At 31.5% G+C, this 18,317-nt stretch overlaps 2 protein-coding genes across 2 annotated transcripts; both read left to right on the forward strand.

The window, feature by feature from the left end:
- Positions 1-1,616: 1,616 nt before the first annotated feature.
- Positions 1,617-2,783, forward strand: LOC139492726 (neuronal acetylcholine receptor subunit alpha-7-like). The gene has a single exon (XM_071280879.1). The coding sequence runs from the start codon at positions 1,617-1,619 to the stop codon at positions 2,781-2,783; it is 1,167 nt and encodes a 388-aa protein (XP_071136980.1).
- An 11,685-nt stretch (positions 2,784-14,468) lies between these two features.
- Positions 14,469-15,590, forward strand: LOC139492727 (neuronal acetylcholine receptor subunit alpha-7-like). The gene has a single exon (XM_071280880.1). The coding sequence runs from the start codon at positions 14,469-14,471 to the stop codon at positions 15,588-15,590; it is 1,122 nt and encodes a 373-aa protein (XP_071136981.1).
- Positions 15,591-18,317: the final 2,727 nt, after the last annotated feature.

Here is an 18,317-nt window from a genome sequence, read left to right on the forward strand (position 1 = left end):
CTGGTAAGATATTTGCTTCACAAAATTCATTGTTATACAGGTAATAACGAGGATTTTTTTTATATATCTTAAACCTATAATATGAAATTAAACAGACCTAGAAAAATCAAATTGCACGAGTTCATTACCTATTTACATCTATTATTATGTTTACATCACTTATATAATCATCGGAAGTTTTCGAAGGTCAACTCGAAAGTAAATTAGATGGCGTCTAGACTTAAATACACACAAAACGATGAGACATATTATCGAGCACATGCCTTGTACCTTGCATATTTTATACTTTTTATTTTTTGAATAAATGTTTTAATATGTTATAATGCAATATGAGAATTCAACAGCTAGTGCTCTTTAATAATATATATTGAATGCAAGAATACATGACCTATCTATTGTACAACTTATGTATGAAATTGAGAATGGAAATGGGAAATGTGTCAAAGAGAAAACAACCCGCATTTAGTAAAGAAGGCCACCAATGGGTCTTGATCAATTAAAGAGTATATCGAATGACAACTTGGACTGACGATTTTTTTTAAAGAACATAGAGTTCCATGTCAAAACAGAAATGCAATATCATGTCTGAAAGAAGAAAACAAATAAAATCTACAAACCACAACAGCGCAACATATGACTGAGGACATTCGTAGTTTTCCTTTGTTTGATATGCAAAAATATTGTATCAATATAATCAACATTACTTATGTGACAGAAAAAAATTGAGTAATTAACAACATATGATATAGAATTTTATCTTATTCTTACATGGTCAAATTAAAAAAAAATATATTTTCCCCATTTTTTGAATTGTTTATTGATGTCATGACTTTCAACATTGTAAAACTTCTAACTTATAAATTAACTTTATTTCCATTGTACTTTCCTTGATTTTCAATTTACAAGGATTATTTAGCAATTATGATGTTTTGGTGATTTCATGGGTAACAAATGATCTAATGAATAAACACTTGACAATATGTTTCCAATGCTACAATTAAAAAAAAATATAAAGACATTTAAAGAGAGAACATAACATAAATCATGAATCAACTGGAACCAACATGAATTTGATAAAGACAGATACTTAAAAGAATTGGATTTAGCAACCAAGAACGACAATAACACCCGTATAGGGGTTACACCAATACATGACGACTATTGAAACATTGTACACAAAAGTTGAGTTAATCTCTCGTTTTCCATTAAAAAAGTAACATTCCTATAGAAATGCTAATTAACCTTTCGTGCCCAATCACACTGGTAGAATTGCAATTGGAATCCAATAATAAATGAATCTTTATATGAGCACGTATTAATGAAAGCCAATCATCAATTATTACAATGCGAAAACATTTGAAGCTTCTTTCAGTATATAAACGTCATTACGTATATAATTGTCTTAAGATATTTAAAAGGCAATGTTCCTTCAAACGAGATATGCATTTTACGGTATTTAAACTTTGAAAAGAGATTAAACAGTGTTATATACGTCAACAATATTATTTGTGAACCATATTTAAACGCTTAATTCATATCTGTGTGTATCAGTCTGTGTAATGCAACTTTTATTTACCATTAAATGTGTAACTGCTTGAACTTGACGAACATAAGAAATGGCTCGTTTCATATTCTGCTTCATGGTATTACTCCAGTTTCTTTTGCCAAGTTTGGAACAAACCTTAGAAAATGTGACAAAACTATATGATAATCTTTTCAGTAGTTACAGGAGAAATATCAAACCTGTAAACAATCATTCAGAACCAATAGAAATATCACTGGCTTTCTATTTATTATCTATCAATTCTTTTAGAGAGATCGAGGAAACACTCGTTCTAACAGGAGGATTATCAGTGGTATGGACAGACACATCGTTATCATGGAATCCTGAAGATTATGGAAATACATATTCATTGGAAGTGGATTCTACAGATGTATGGTTACCGTGGGTTTATCTGATAAATAATGCAAAAGAGTTTGAACCTGTTGGTTTTGATTCTGCTTTTAGAGTATTTATAAATAGCAGCGGATTAGTTCAGTATTCTCCGGGAAGTATTTTAGAAGCAAAATGTCAAACTGATATTTCAAAATTTCCTCTTGATACCCAACCATGCAAATTGGAATTTATTATTTGGAATGGACATGCTGGTACTTACAAAATAATATCGTCATTTGATGAAGTAAATCTAGATTACTACACAAAAAACTCAAATTGGGAAGTGGTAAATGGAGACACTTATGCTCAACTAGATCCAAGAGGTTATTATAGGTTTTTTATGAGTCTATCATTAAAACGCGAACCAGTGTACTATATAGTAATGATTGTTCTACCGACTGTTCTGTTGTGTTTGCTCAATCCACTAGTGTTTTTACTTCCGGTAGAATCAGGAGAGCGTATATCCTTAGCGATGACAGTACTTTTATCGTACGCCATATTTTTAACGCTTGTTTCAGCATCAATCCCAGCATCCTCTAATCCAATGTGTTTCCTGTTGATTGTTATGATAATTATCATGTTGATGAGTGGATTAACGGTAGTGGCTGTCATTATAACAACCAAGCTATACTACGAAGAAGAATATTTCCCTGGAAGGATTATGAAATTTTTCCTGAACAGGAAGACAAAGAATCAGGACGTTACTCCTATGGGCTGTGAGAAAAAAGAGAAACAACTCTATAATGGAAAAAATGCATCTAATTTTCTCGACAAGTTGTTTTTATTTTCCTCATATGCAATTATTGTAATAATTCTTGTGGCTTTCTTTCTGTATGTAAATACGTAAACACTTATCAAGACTCAATAAATTAACTTTTGAAAAAATAACCTGCTAACATAGACAAAATATATATAAAGAAAAAGTAATATAACAAAACTACTGAACTCCGAGGAAAATTAACAAAGGAAAGGTCCTAATGAAATGGCAAAATAAAACGCTTAAACACATCAAACAAATAGATAACAACTGCCATATTGCTGATGTGGTACAGGCATTTTCCTATGTAGAAAATGCTGGTTTGAACCTGGTTTTATAGCTAGCTAAACCTCTCATTTGAATTACAGTCACATCAAATTCCATTATATTGACAACGATGTTAATAGTCACTGAAGACTGTATGTTGACCTGGAGATGTCTTTTGATTTCATACCCATCATCCTTTCACTTCTGGAATAGACCCCAAAAAAGTTATATGAAGCTTCTACATAAAGAAAACGAGACATGAAATTCAAACTGTATGGTAAGACATTTAACTACCATGCAAATAATAAAATGAATTGATCTTTCCTAATATCTTTAATCAATATTTAAGTTATTTACATTTACATGTAATTTGTTTTTTAGTATCATAGTACCCTAAAATAAATAATTTCCTTCGCAATCAATGTAAAAAGTAAATAAAAACATTGCCTAAACGAAAACGAAAGAAAATAAGAACTTGATGTTTTTACTAAAAGAAATTTTTAAATATTGAATTTTATTTACTCGCTATTATAAATGGAGGGCATTTGTTTTTGGAATTTACGCTACGCTTTTGTTTTGTCCTGTACCCAATTTAATAAAAACTTATATGATTAATGGCTGGAGTCGATGATATACAAGATAACTTTGTTGTGCTGTTGTTTTGTCTATGTAACGCCTACCTGGTTTTTATGTATACGTCTGCTTTTTAAAACTAATTGTAATAATTGTTGTGTGACATTTTACTTTAATAAAATGTATAAAGTTTTCTTATATCTTTTGATTTATACATATATATGTTTGTAGCCACACAATGTTAGATCTTTAAACTTGCGTTAGAAATTTTTTGTTCAGCGAATTTATATATTTAATAACACACTTTTTTCATTCAACGTTTGAAAGTAATGTATTTTTGTTTTATTTGAGATACTAGTATTTGTTTGTTTATACTCTTTTAATCGCAATGTTGATGTTTTTAATTAAAAAAATGTAACAAAAATACAGAACTCCAAGGTAAATCAAAATGGTGTTGTCAATACAAGTTACTATATTCAAACTTTATAAACCAACGAAATGAATGAAAAATGGCCGTTATATTTGGTAAAGGTATTTCCAAATTGGTTGGTCCAACCTGGTTTTAAAGATATTTAATCCGCCATAAAGTATATGGTTAATATCCTGTTTATCTAGTCAGTATTGTGTGTATAAATTGGTTTGTACCTTCTAAAATATATAAATCTTATGAATCACGCAAAATATGAGCGAGACAAAAATCACTTACGGTTTAGAGACGGAATCACCGCCCCAAAAAAATTGCGATTTAGTTCGAAATTTCGAAACCGTCTCACGACGCATTCAAGCAAAGTGGATATTATTAATGAGGATAGAGCTTGAGATCTAAAAGAGCTGGTTTCACCCGGCAAATATTAATGATTTTAGAATTCAATCAGTGGTTGTCTTCAGTAAGTATTTTTCCTGTCATTAAAGAAGTTTCGTGTAATGATAAGACTGCCGTCTCTGTAAAATTCTGCTGACAAAAAAAAAATATAATTATGTTTTAGGGTCGTTTGGTTGCCATCACATTGACACATATTTATTTACCCATTTCGTGTGTAAATTGGTATCAAAGGTACCAGGATAATTATTTCATACGACAGACGCGCGTTTTGTCTTTTAATAAGACTCATCAGTGACGCTAAGATCAAAATAGTTAAATTGCCATACAGATTAATCAATATTACCAATTTTGCTTGAATAGTATTAATCACACAAATATGCGTACCATAAAATGTCAAGTGTGTAGTGTCTATAATGAATAGTCTACCCTAATAGATGTAGGACTGTTTGACGACCAATCTTAAATTAAAAAAAAAGGGATCCGACAAAATCCCCAAAAGATAACAAAACTAGAAAGTGCGTTGAAACTTGGCTTTTACATTTCAAAGACGCAAACATTCAAAAATTAAACTGAATAAACTATTATAGTTATAAAAATAGTGTTATTTCTTAAATGCGGAAGTGGAATAATTAATCCTTTTTTACCACTTACAGTAAATCGAAGTGTTTTGACACAGTTGATTGGTGTAATGATGAAATTTCCCGAAATTGCGCGGATGATTGTGACTTTAGTTCATTCATACATGAACATCTATGGCTCATGCTATTCGCTTGAAAATTGTTTATAACTAAAGTGGATACGAATGATGCATAACATAATGGTATTTACAGTTTGCACTGCAATTTGAAATGCAGAACCTTTTCAAAGACCTCAAGGGAGCCATTTTGCTTAGTTCTTTGATTTCAAATTCAGATATGTTGATTATTTCCTGTCTCCCTTTTACCTACACATCAGTCAGTCAGTACTTACATTCCACAGTTAGCTTGTCATAAAGGATATTACAGAAACTAGAATGTTTGCTTCATATCCTGACCTTTTCTTTGATTTTGAAACAGATTGACGACTTCAAACAAAAATCTATGACAAACGTTTGTAGTGCGATTCTAACTTTCTAATTGTCAATTTCACCATGTCTCAATGTACTATTCTCCTTTGCGCCATTGTTTGATATGCACATATATCAAATGATACCCTACGCTCGTGCATGTTGAGTCAGTCAAACTTCATGAACAGGGGTGTACCCCCTGAGTACTTAAAACAAGCCGCAGATTAAAAAGGGATATTAAAACTTATTAGCCGACGATAATATCAAAGTAGCATGGTAAAAGTCGAAGAACGACGTAAATGACAAACAAAATTCTACAAAACTCTACATAGTCCACCAAAGATCAACACGAAACATCCTGAAAACTTGATGTCATCTCTTGAGCCCCTGGCAGGTAAAACAGATTCTATTTCAATTGGGACATCTGAGTGTCAAAAGTGGAAATTCGTAAATGTACTTTATTATGAAGAGGAACTGACGACTGAAATAGAATAAGTTTTCATATCACGGATTAGGAATAATGTTATCTTGAAGCTCTATCGTGACCCAAATCACTAGCAATATCTTTTTGCGGTTTAAGATTTTTAGATACTTAGTGTCAGATCAGATCTGAAAATTTGCAATTAATATGTGTTCCATTCCTGATTGTAACATATTGATACTTTTGATTCGCATGACACGGGTTACATGTTGTTGACACAATCGAACTGATCTCTTTTTGAAATTTTGGAATTCCCCTAGCTTTAACATAAACATCAGTAAAATGCTGTTGTCTCTAATATTTCTTTGAGACATACATATAAAAAAGCAGCCGGCCCAAGTCAAGAAATCAAAGTCACGGCTATCTAGGGTTTTTGATATGTGTACTATTGTTTGTCTGTGAGTGTTTTCCTTTATATGACCATGGCGTTGTCAGTTTTATTTTCGACTAATGACTTTTAATGTCCCTCTGTTATCTTTCGTCTCTCTTTCATATGCTTGCATTTATTGTAAAAAAAACCAACAATCAAGACAAGGAATTTCATTCTCTAAAACAGAATATTTACATAAAGGCCGTTTAATGTTTATTTGTCATACATCCACTATAAACTTTACTTGGAGTCATCAAACTGTATTCTGAATTACATGAACATTCACAGAAGAAAGTTTTTGACCATCAGCAGTGCGATATAAATGCTAACCCTAGTTCTGATATCAAATCAACTATACAGAACAGTCTGTAGGGCATAACGACCACGACAATCGGAAATATTCCGCAGACTACAGTCAATCATGTAATCATGGTTAGTGTATACTGTTGATCAAATATGGGTTTTTTCTTGACTTTTGTTTACAGATATTTTGAGTTGCAAGCAGCAGGACAAGACATTTCTTTCAAAACAGGTTTTTTGACATTTGTCCTAGCGGTGTACTGATCTTTCAGTTGTTTTATGCCTCCATTTTTAGGTTGATATTGTCAAAGTGTATTTTTCAATGACGAAATGTTTTGATGTTGATGTCCAATGATGCTGGATAAAAACTCGCTATATGTAGTAAACACACATTTTACCACGGTGCCACTCTTTTGCAATTCACATCACGCTAAATGTCCGAAGTCGAAAATTCATATCTGCAATATTATCATAGGATTCATGACTAAAGAATTTTGTCGTGTTCTTTAAACACTATGGACCAAAACTGACATTCGAGATTTGCTACATTGTAAACCTTCCACTAACTTACGGACATATGTATTCCAGGCAAGGGTCTGATCATCGTAATAACGTTCCCACATTCCAAAAGTCATTTGCGGTATGAATTACTGGTCAACGTTACGTATATTTAGTGCTATGTTAAACTATCCTGCATAGAAAAAATATCTAGCGTAACTTAGTTTGGGATTGAATAACCGAAACTTTCTCCATTTTCGAACGAATAAAAGGCTGTTTTATCATAAAACATATCTTTTTAAAGTTGTTAGTTTATCTTACAATGATTAATATTCCTATTAACACAAATTTATTTTATAGAAATCTTTATGACATTGTAAAAACTCAATTATAAGTATGTTTTGAAATAATTTGTGTTGTCTGTTTTGCATGTACCGAATTCAACGTATATGGCTAAAACTTAAGTTTTCACTTTCATTGAGGTATACTAGGTGGTTATATTAAAAAATACATATTTGTTCATAATTTTCTATAAATTTTGTTAAGTTTTGACGGTGGTTGTTCTAATTACTTGAAAAAATTCATCATGGTAAACTGAAAACTATCCCCCCTTTTGTAAAGTCGAATACGTGTGTTCGAAAATCTCATTTAACGATGGGTTTCCGCTTTATAAGGAGAAAAATAGATTCGAGTTTTCAATCATTCTACTGTAAAGAGGGTATTTGAATTGGAGCTAGATATTCATTTTTGTTTTTCCTCGAAAAAGACATGTGACCTTTGATTAAGATTTCTGAAAACTACACCATATTTTCTTTTGACGACCAGAAGAATCTCAAAGTAGACATATTTCCGAATCAAATGATATATGATATAGCCGTGTACCATTTTTGACGATTAAAATTTCATAATCGCGACTTTGGCCCGAGTTATATGTTGGTCAAAAATTTAAGCCGGATAAAACTTCGCATTTATAAGTTGAAAAGAGGGACGAAAGATACCAAAGGAACAGTCAAACTCGTAAATCTAAAACAAACTGACAACGCCATGGGTAAAAATGAAAAAGACAAAAAAACAACAGCACACACGACACAACATAGAAAACTAAAGAATAAACAACACGAATCCCACCAAAAACTAGGGGTGATATCAGATGCTCCGGAAGAGTAAGCAGATCCGGTAAATAGTCTAATGCGGTAGGTCACATTCATGAAAGGGAAGGAGATTGTAGTTACGACGTAAGGAACATATCCGATATCATTTGTGAAACGGTTATTCCATAACGGTCAACCAACTCGTGATGGCGTCCGTAAAATTTACGAAGGGATGATTTCAACTTCACTATTTGGAACTCTTGGTTTAATAGCTTCCTTGTGAGAAGCAACCCTCTATCAAGAAAATCATGATAGGAAATGCAAGCACGGGAATATCGTATCAATTTGGAGATATATACCCCGACTTATTGACCAAAGTCCGTTTTTAGAGACACATAAGGCTGTGAACTACGAGTGTCTTGTGAAAGAATACAAAACATATCATTTGACCAAGATGAGATTTTGGCAAATCATAAATCCTCCATGGCTTCAATGAACACCCCATTGAGCAACAAATCGGAAGACTTACCTTGTTTGTATTGAATACCTTGGCTTTTCAAAATATCGTACAAACAACGGTACATTGCCGGCTCATCTGCATGTTCCATTCAAGAATTGTTCATAGATTGATTAAATGTTGTCAGCAGTGAAAGAGGGTCTTCAGATATACTGTGAGACAGTTTACTCGCGTAGTGGTATTCGCCATATGGGGATAATAAAAAAAACTCTAAAGAACTGCTAGATAATTTTAAATCTCGATCTTTTTTTCTGAAATTAGGTTTATCAAAATTTTTGATTTCTCAACCCTGTGTACTGCCATTCACCACGAGAAATTGAAAAATTGTCTAAAATAAATAATCCATAATGTATTTCAACATAAAACAGTAGCATACGTTATAAATTTATTACTTTGGAATACCATGATGCATATTATGTAAATAGTGAATAAAAAGGTAAAATATGCAACACAAAGAAACAAGTGATAAGAATATATGAGCTTTTCTTATGGACAACAAATTGTGAATTGGAGGCAGACTTTTTCAACAAATTGCCGGCATTCGTATTGGAACGAAGTGGGCACCTCTCTTTGCCGACCTGTTCTTGTTTTCATATGATAGATATAAGAAGATGTGGTATGAGTGCCACTGAGACAACTCTCCACCGAAGTCACAAATTGTAAAAGTAAACCATTATAGGTCAAAGTACGGTCTTGAACGCGGAGTCTTGGCTCTTACCGAAAAACAAGCAATTCCGTCATACACTTGCTAAAAAAAAGAAGATCAAAGAAGCAACGACATTCAATTTCCTTTTATTTCAGTTAACAGTCCCAACTTTTGTGACGTTCTATTAATATATCCTTCAGAACTAAACTTTAAAAAAAAACATACACGGCTTTTTCCACCACATTTTAAAAAGTCTGAAATTTGACAGTTGTTATCCATTCATTTGATGTGTTTGTGCTTTTGATTTTGTCATTTGGTTAAGGACTCTACGTTTTGGTTTTTCTTTGGAATTCATTATTTACCTTTTTACAAATAGAAAAACGAAAATTGGCGAAGGTCTTCCTGAGTTTTATCACAACATAAGGAAACTTTTGCAATTTAGGAACGTCATTAATTGTCATATTATGAATTTAGTGTTGTTTGTCGCAGATCTATGATTTACTAGATAATATCAACATGATCAAGTCTTATTTATCTTTCATGCTAAAGAAAGGCAAAGCCTTATATATAATATATGTTACTTTCTTTTCTGAGGTTGTATATTAACTCCTAGTTTTCTATTCAATGGGTCAGGTGATCCATTGACGTACACCCCATTCTTTATATATCTATCAACATATTATTTACTCAACATTATGTGATTACCATATGTATTAATCTATTTATTTTACCATTATTTTTTTCCAATAGATATGATGTCAATTCAGTTAAAAGTCAACTAAAAGAGATAACAACCAAGTTTGTATTTGAACAATCTAACTATAATTTGAACATTAATGATCTGGGCTGAATTGAGTTTAATTTAAAGTGTTTTGAAATATGTCATTGTTTTTATTACATTTCATTGGTGTTTTACTAATAATTACTTAAAAGTTATTCAATTGGAATCGTTTTCCATTTCTTATTATTTAATTCAAATGTATTACGAAATTATACAAGGTACCTATTATATCAACAATACCGCAACTTCAGTCCATCGAAAACGCTTATCATATGTTGACATGAAATGTTGCTGACGTTGTTATTTTCAGTAACTTTCCGGTTGTTTAATTTCAAATTCATATTCGAAAAGCAAAGATTTTCTATCTTTTTTTGACACGCAAATTCGTGAAGCGTTCCATATTTGTAATTTGTAAATATTAAGATAAAACTAAGACACTTAGTATATGGATACAAAACTTCTGAAAGAATATTTTGACTTTAACCATTTTTTTAACAATTGTGGGGTTTTCAATTTACAAAGCCTACTACATATCTGATCAAAAGACAAAAAATGTCAATGTTTTCTCAATTTTTCTCAATGAATTCAATAGAAAAGCATGTTTCAAAATTAAAAGTAATGTTTTAGCAACTATTAGAAAACATATGAATAGTCATATTAAGTAATTAAGTGATGTTATTTAATATATATTTGATGTACAAAATGTAATATATATTTTACAACAAATTACTATCCTGGGTGATTAGTGGATTATAACAGGAAACATCAGGAGGAGATTGGACACCAGAAGGATATTGTAACAAGCTAATATTTGAAATAAATATTTAATTATGTTGTTAAAAAAAAAGGTTTTCAATCTCATAACTGAACATGGCAAAATCTGACAAATTAACTTAAAAATATTAAGTTTTTCAAATAAACTCATCATAGATACAAAGATTAATTTTGTATTTACGCCAGAAGCGCGTTTCGTGTTCAAAAGACTCATCAGTGACGATCGAATGCAAAAAAAATAAAAAGGCCAAATAAAAGTACGAAGTTGAAGAGCATTGTGGACCTAAATTCCTAAAATTTTACAGCTAAGGTAATCTATTCCAATTCGTTTTTGATTTGACCTTCCAACTGCTTTGATTTGAATACGACTTGACTGTCTTGTGTAGAGGAAACTGAGAGAGGAAACGCGCATTATTAGCCTAGATTAATTCGTTTAGAAGAAAAATACAACTGCTTTATTAGACAGTTCAAATTAATCACGTTTCACATTAACTGAATATTGTGACCTTTCTAACAAGTGAATTAACACTACTGCCTCAAATACCTGTAACAAGTCAAGGCATTTTATTTTGTCATTAGTTTGGGGTCTTTCCGTTTAGAATTTTCCTCGGGGTTCGGTATTTTTTGTGATATTACTTTTCACTCACTGTTATTCTATAAGTATATGGTATCCTCCTAACAATAGTCTGCAATTCTTTATTTAATTGATGCTATCATTTTCTGTAAATTAATAAAATGTAAAGTTGTTAAAATTACTAGAAAGTAAATAACAAAATTACAAACTCCGAGGAATATTCACAAAGAAAAGTTCTTAATCAAATGGCAAAGTAAAAAGCTCAAACATATTATATAATTGAATAACCACTGTCATATTCCTGACTTTGCAAAGGTATTTTTTAGGTAGAACATGGGTGATTTAACCCTGGTTTTGTAGCTAACTAAACCTCTCACGTGTATGATACCCGCATAAAGTTGCATTATATTGACAACTACGTGTGAACAAAATAAACAGACATAATAGGTAAAAATGTCAAACATAAGGGAACAGCAGTCAGTATTGTGTTATAATCGTAGTCACTATATAAACAAAACAAAAACACAACTAGGCATACACACACAGTACACCAGCAAAAACGAAATCCAAGACACAAAAATTCACCATAATACAAAAGCACTATGACGGAAAGTATCGAGCCTGTAATGAACATTAACAAATATTTATGACTCATTTATGGCTGGATTACAAATTCTGTCAATTTCATATGTGGAAAGGTTTTATCTCTTAATTTGTGACAGCTGGTACCAGAAAGAGCATTGTCAAATACAAAGTATACCGATATACCACCCTGAGATAATGAACATACATCACTCTTCAGTGTTTACTTACATTTTACAATATTTGTATTTTACTAATAAAAATGTTCGCTTTAGTGATAAAATTATAAGGACAGATTATTTGTTTTACCAGCGTCGATCCAGTATTGTTTTTGTCTTCCCGATATTTGATACTGAAGGTTACAATACATCATTAGATTGTATGGGAGCAGCCATTTTATGAGCATAACATGGTATTCAGAATTAAAAGTATGGCTAATCCTAATTGGTTGATATGTGCGCCCGTTATTTTTTATTATTAGAGACTTCGTGCTTTTTGCATTATATCATGGGCCTAATTATTTTCCTTAGCCCTAACGGAAATGAAATGTCTTTTCAACTCTAGGACGAGACACGTATTTTTAAGTGCAAAAGTGATAGGCATGGGAGATAGTTACAAAATACGTTAAGAAAAGCAACGCGAACCTATATTTTTTGGACCAAAATATACTGTCCGAATAACTTTTCTGTAATTCTAGCAAGGTTTTGTTAAAAAAAACTTTCTATAGTCTGTATCTCAAAAAAGGCTATCATTGTCGCCTATGGGGAAATTAATTGTTTATTTCAATCTGAAGAGCATTTTAATATGTCGCGTTCTTCGTTCTTGTTTCTCAAAGAGGTTCCAAAAATGGCGGAAATTAAAGATACTCAATTAAATTTAATTTGAAAATCTTTGAAAGTAACACAAAAATTGTTTTTTTCAGAAGATCCATGAATATTTGTAATGCATTTTATAGTTTGCTTGAATCTTTTCGGTGATTTAAAAACTTTACAAATCCTGTGCGCCCGAAGAGCTTTTCTCAATTTAATTTCATCTGAGTGCTAAATTAAAAAAAAATAGAAAACCAAAGATGTGTGACCAGGTAACTTCTTGAACGTACGCGGAGCTATTTGCCCAAAGGGAAACGAAAAACAGTACAGAAATGAATAAATGTCCTGCAAAAACACCAGGTTGTCCTTCTTTTTATCCTGATGATAAACACAAGTTTGTGGTTGCCTCCGGATGATCCAAAATTCTGATCTCTTCTATTCTGCCTCTTTCAACATAGCAAAACAGCATAAGATTATTATTTCAAAATATGTCGTTTTAGTCATAAACAGGTGAGTTTAACTGTTTAAAGTAAAGGAAATATGATAATTTATGTAATATTAATGGTTAGATAATGAGTAAAACTTGCTTTTGGGGGAAAACACATGTACTTGAAAAGGAAGAACTATAGTGTTAGACACTAATGAAAATTACCCAGGAGGTCTTTAATTCATCAAATAGAAGATAAACTACCAGCTGAAGCATCAAATGAAAAACATAATTTTTCATGAATACAATACTATTTATTTCAAAAAGGGACTTCATAATCGCAGTTTATACACGTGTCAGGAGCCTGTTGTTCAGGTGTTGTCACAGGGGCACTTTATAGGTTGCTTTTCGTTGTGAGACGAAACTCCGTGGGGAAGGCCGAACGTGGACCTATTATTGTTTACTTTTTACACATTGTGACATGAATTAGTTGTTTCATTGGAACTGATACCACATCTTCCTATTTATATGTAGAGAATCGGCAAAAATGAATACGAGGCAACCCGTTTAAATGGAGAAGAAACAAAATCCGTTTCGCTTTTAATTTAAACAATAGTTTGTTCCAAATAAGGTGTGTTGTATACAAAAAAATAAGTTTATAAAGTGGTTTGAAATCTGCGAATAGTGTCCTGGGATATAGACAAATATTGTATAATAAACTAATTAGGCAAACAAATATGCATAAACCATAGAACATCTATCACACGTATCATATCATTGTTTTGTTTGTAGTTTGAGAGTCAATAGCAATTTCATTAAAGAGCATTACCAGAAATTATGTATTAATATATTGATGTAATTTCATTGTCATATAAATGGAATTTCCTGTGTTTAGAAGAAAACATTAAAGGACCGCAATAATTTTTGTATTTGTATGAGCAGGTGATAATGTAAACTTAAACTAAACTGAGTTGAATTAGACACAAAAGAGTCAACTTTACTTCAAATGCTGAAACTTATATTGTTTCTGTGAGTTTAAATATCACGTCTTTTCGCAATAAATATAACGTAATTTGAATTTACTGAGAGGCAAACCAGGATATACATTTGGTGAGCAACTGTGGGGGATTTCCAAGTAAACGTATGTTACTGCTTGCAAAAGTCACCGAAATATGAATATTATCGTGCTCTGTTTCCTGGTACTTCTCCAGGTGGTAATGCCATGTGTAGGACAAACTTTAGAAAATGTGACCAATCTTTATGACGATCTTTTCAGTAATTACAGGAGGAGTATCATACCAATGAACAATCATTCAGAGCCTTTTAAAATTAATATGGCTTTTTATCTATTGTCAATCAATTCGTTTAGAGAGGTCGAGGAAACGCTCGTTCTTACAGGAGGATTAATTATGGTATGGAAAGACACATCATTATCATGGAATACTGTAGATTATGGAAATATAAATTCATTGGATGTGGATTCTAAAGATGTATGGCTACCATATATGTATCTAGTAAACAATGCAAAAGAATTTGAACCAATTGGCTTTGATTCTGCTTTTAGAGTAAATATAAATAGCAGCGGTTTTGTCCATTATTCTCCAGGAAGTATTTTAGAAGCAAAATGTCAAACTGATATTTCTAAATTTCCTCTTGATACTCAGCCTTGTCTATTGGATTTTCTTGCATGGGGTGGAGGCGCTACATTTTACAAATTGATATCATATTTCGATGCAGTTAATTTAGATTTTTACACAAAGGACTCACATTGGGAAGTGGTAACTAGAGACACATATACACACCTAGAACCAAAAGGTTATTATAGTTTTCGTATGAGCCTATCATTACAACGAAAACCAATGTATTATATAGTAATGATTGTCCTGCCAACGATATTACTGTCCTTAATAAATCCATTAGTGTTTTTACTTCCGGTAGAATCAGGAGAACGTATATCCTTAGCTATGACAGTACTTTTATCGTACGCTATATTCTTAACGCTTGTTTCTGCATCAATCCCAGCATCCTCTAATCCCATGTGTTTCCTGTTGATTGTTATGATAATTATCATGTTGATAAGTGGATTAACGGTAGTGGCTGTCATTATAACAACCAATCTATACTTCCAAGGAGAATATTTCCCTGGAAAGATTATGAAATTTTTCCTGTACAGAAAAACAAGGCACCAGGACGTTACTCCTATGGATTGTGAGAAGAAAGAAAAACAACTCTATAATGGAAAACATGTATCTGATTTTCTCGACAAGTTGTTTTTATTTTCTTCATATGTAATTATTGTAATAATTCATGTGACGTTCTTTCTGTATGTAAATACGTAAACACCTGTAAAGACTAGATAAATCAAAAATCATCTGCCAATATAGACGGTATATAAAAAAACGTGGCAAAATCAAAAGCACAAACACAGCAAACAAATGGATAACAAATGTCATATTCCTGACTTGGTACAGGCATTTTCTTGTAGATTGAACCTGGTTTTATAGAACCTCTCACTTGTATGACAGTCGCATCAAATTCCATTACATTGACAACGATGTTAATAGCCACTATAAACTATATGTTGACCTGCAGATGTCTTTTGGTTTAATATCTATCATCCTTTCACCTCTAACATATACCCAAAAAGTTATTTAAAAAATGTTTCATTAAAAAAATCTAGACATGAAGTTAGAGCTGTATGGTAAGACATTTGACTGCTATGCAAATATTATATGAAATGATCCCTCCTGACAACTTGAAACAATATTTGTGTTATATACATTTGCATCTAATTGGTTGTAAATATGATAATACCACAAACAAAATAATTTGCTTTGAAATCAAAGTATAGAACAAGTAAAATATTTCAAAAATAAAAATGAAAAACAAATTAGAATTATAATATTATCGAATGGAATCTAAAATATTTTAATGGTATTAACTTCTAATTATGAATGAAGTGCATTTTTTCTGGGATTTATGTTTAGGGTATATTTTTGTCCTGCTCCGAATGTTATTATAATACATGATTATTAGCCGAAGTCGTTGATATTCAAGATAGCATCGTGGTGCCGTTTGTTGTCTTTGTAACGCCACACTAGTTTTAAGTATTATTTTTTTCTGCAAAGTGAAGATTATATAAGTATGTAGTAACATTTGTAGTTTGGCAATTTTATTTACAGAAATGAATTCATGTACTTTTTCGTAAATGTATAACAAAGTTTGGTTTCTCTTCACATAACCTTTGTATTGAAACTGAAAGTCATGTTGGTACTAGATATTGTAAAGATATCGTATTTTTTGTGATTAAAGAGTAACAGGAGATGACTTTCATTTCATCCTACAATGTAGCAGATATACTGATTTGCGTAATGTTTTTATTAAAAAATATTACTGGTGTAGGCCATCAACTTTTAAGTCAACAGTTTATTGTAAAGATATATTGTAATCATAAATTTTCTGACGTCACCTATTGTTATTTATGTACATTGTTAATATTGCTTGTAATAAGTCATATGTGTACATCGTCTTTAAATACACGGATGAGCGGCAAGGCTCAAAATTGATAAAAAATATGAATTTGAAGGAATCTGTCTATCTTTTGTTATTATTGTTGTGCGACATCTGACTTGAATAAAGTGTAAAGACTATTCCCTAATTATCTTTAGGCCTTTTTAATATACAGATTTTAATCTTCAAAATTGTGTAATATTTTTATATATGTGCTAACATGCCGTTTTTATACTAGTATTCAAAGTTTTAAATGTAATATCGTGTCTTTTAGTTCAGTATTTGGCTTTTAAAAAAACGACATTTTGTTTATACTTACATAATATATATATAACAAACAAACAAAAAACGAACTCCAACAAGTCCTATGAAAATTCAAGAAGGGGAATTGCGTACAAGTTAACAAATTCAAACTCTACAAACCAATGGAATGAATGAAAAAGTAATTGCCGCATTCCTAGCAGTGTACAAATATTTTATGACAGTAAAATGATGGGTTCATTAGTTATCAAAGGTACCAGGATTATAATTTAATACACCAGAAGCGCGTATCGTCTACATACGACTAATCAGTGACGTTCAGATCAAAGTATGTATTATTAGTTACACAGTGTGCAATTGTCCTAATACGAGAATTTATCGGGTCAATAAAATTCATATCGGGTGAGGCGAAGCCAAACCCGATATGAATTTTATTGACCCGATAAATTCCGTATTAGGACAATTGAACACTGTGTAACGAATTTATCCTGATTTTGTTATATTGCATATTATTATATTTAAATTCAATGTAAGGACAATATCAACCAATTATATTTTAGATATTTAATCTAAAACTGTGAAAAAATAAAATATTAGGACTATGAAGCAACTCATTTTTTTATTAGGTCAATGGTATAAGGGAGATAATCCCAATTGACGTAATAAATAAGGGAGATAATTCCTATTGACGTAATAAAAAATTGTACTGAAATTTATTAGGACAATATCAGCCAATCAAATTGCGAGAAATTACTCTAAATCAGGATAAAAAGCAAAACAAGTACAGAGTTGAAAAGCATTCAGGACCCAAAATTCCAAAAAAAAAAACCCCAAAAAAAACCGTCAGCAGTTAAAACTATATATAAAGGAAGCTAAACCTCCGTGAAGGTTGTGTTCAACATCCTGTCTCAATTTCCAGTGTTATAATCGATCTGTAACTGATAAATTATTTTCATCTTATTGATCACACAAATATATGAGCGACGACAAAAATGTCTTTCAGTTAAGGGCTGGAGCAAGGTTCAAAGAAAGATGGTTAACTTGTTTAAACTTTCGAAGCCGTCTCTAGACAATTTCAACCAAAATGAATATGTTTATGAGGGACGAGGTTGAGATCTAAAAGAGCTGATTTAATTTTTGTTCTTTGTAACTTAGTCAGTGGTTGTCTTTAGTAAGTATTTTCCCTGTAATTAAAGAAGTTTCGTGCAATCATTAGACTGCAACTTCTGTAACATTCTACTTAGAAAATGTGAATCTTGTTTAGTGCCGTTACTTTGGTATCTCATTGTCATACG

Source organism: Mytilus edulis, chromosome 10, assembly GCF_963676685.1.
Source record: "Mytilus edulis chromosome 10, xbMytEdul2.2, whole genome shotgun sequence".
In the NCBI taxonomy this organism is placed as follows: domain Eukaryota; kingdom Metazoa; phylum Mollusca; class Bivalvia; order Mytilida; family Mytilidae; genus Mytilus; species Mytilus edulis.

Excerpts from the sequence above, each read along its gene's own strand:
- LOC139492727 (XM_071280880.1), top strand. The coding sequence starts at position 14,469 with ATGCCATGTGTAGGACAAACTTTAGAAAATGTGACCAATCTTTATGAC.
- LOC139492726 (XM_071280879.1), top strand. The coding sequence starts at position 1,617 with ATGGCTCGTTTCATATTCTGCTTCATGGTATTACTCCAGTTTCTTTTG.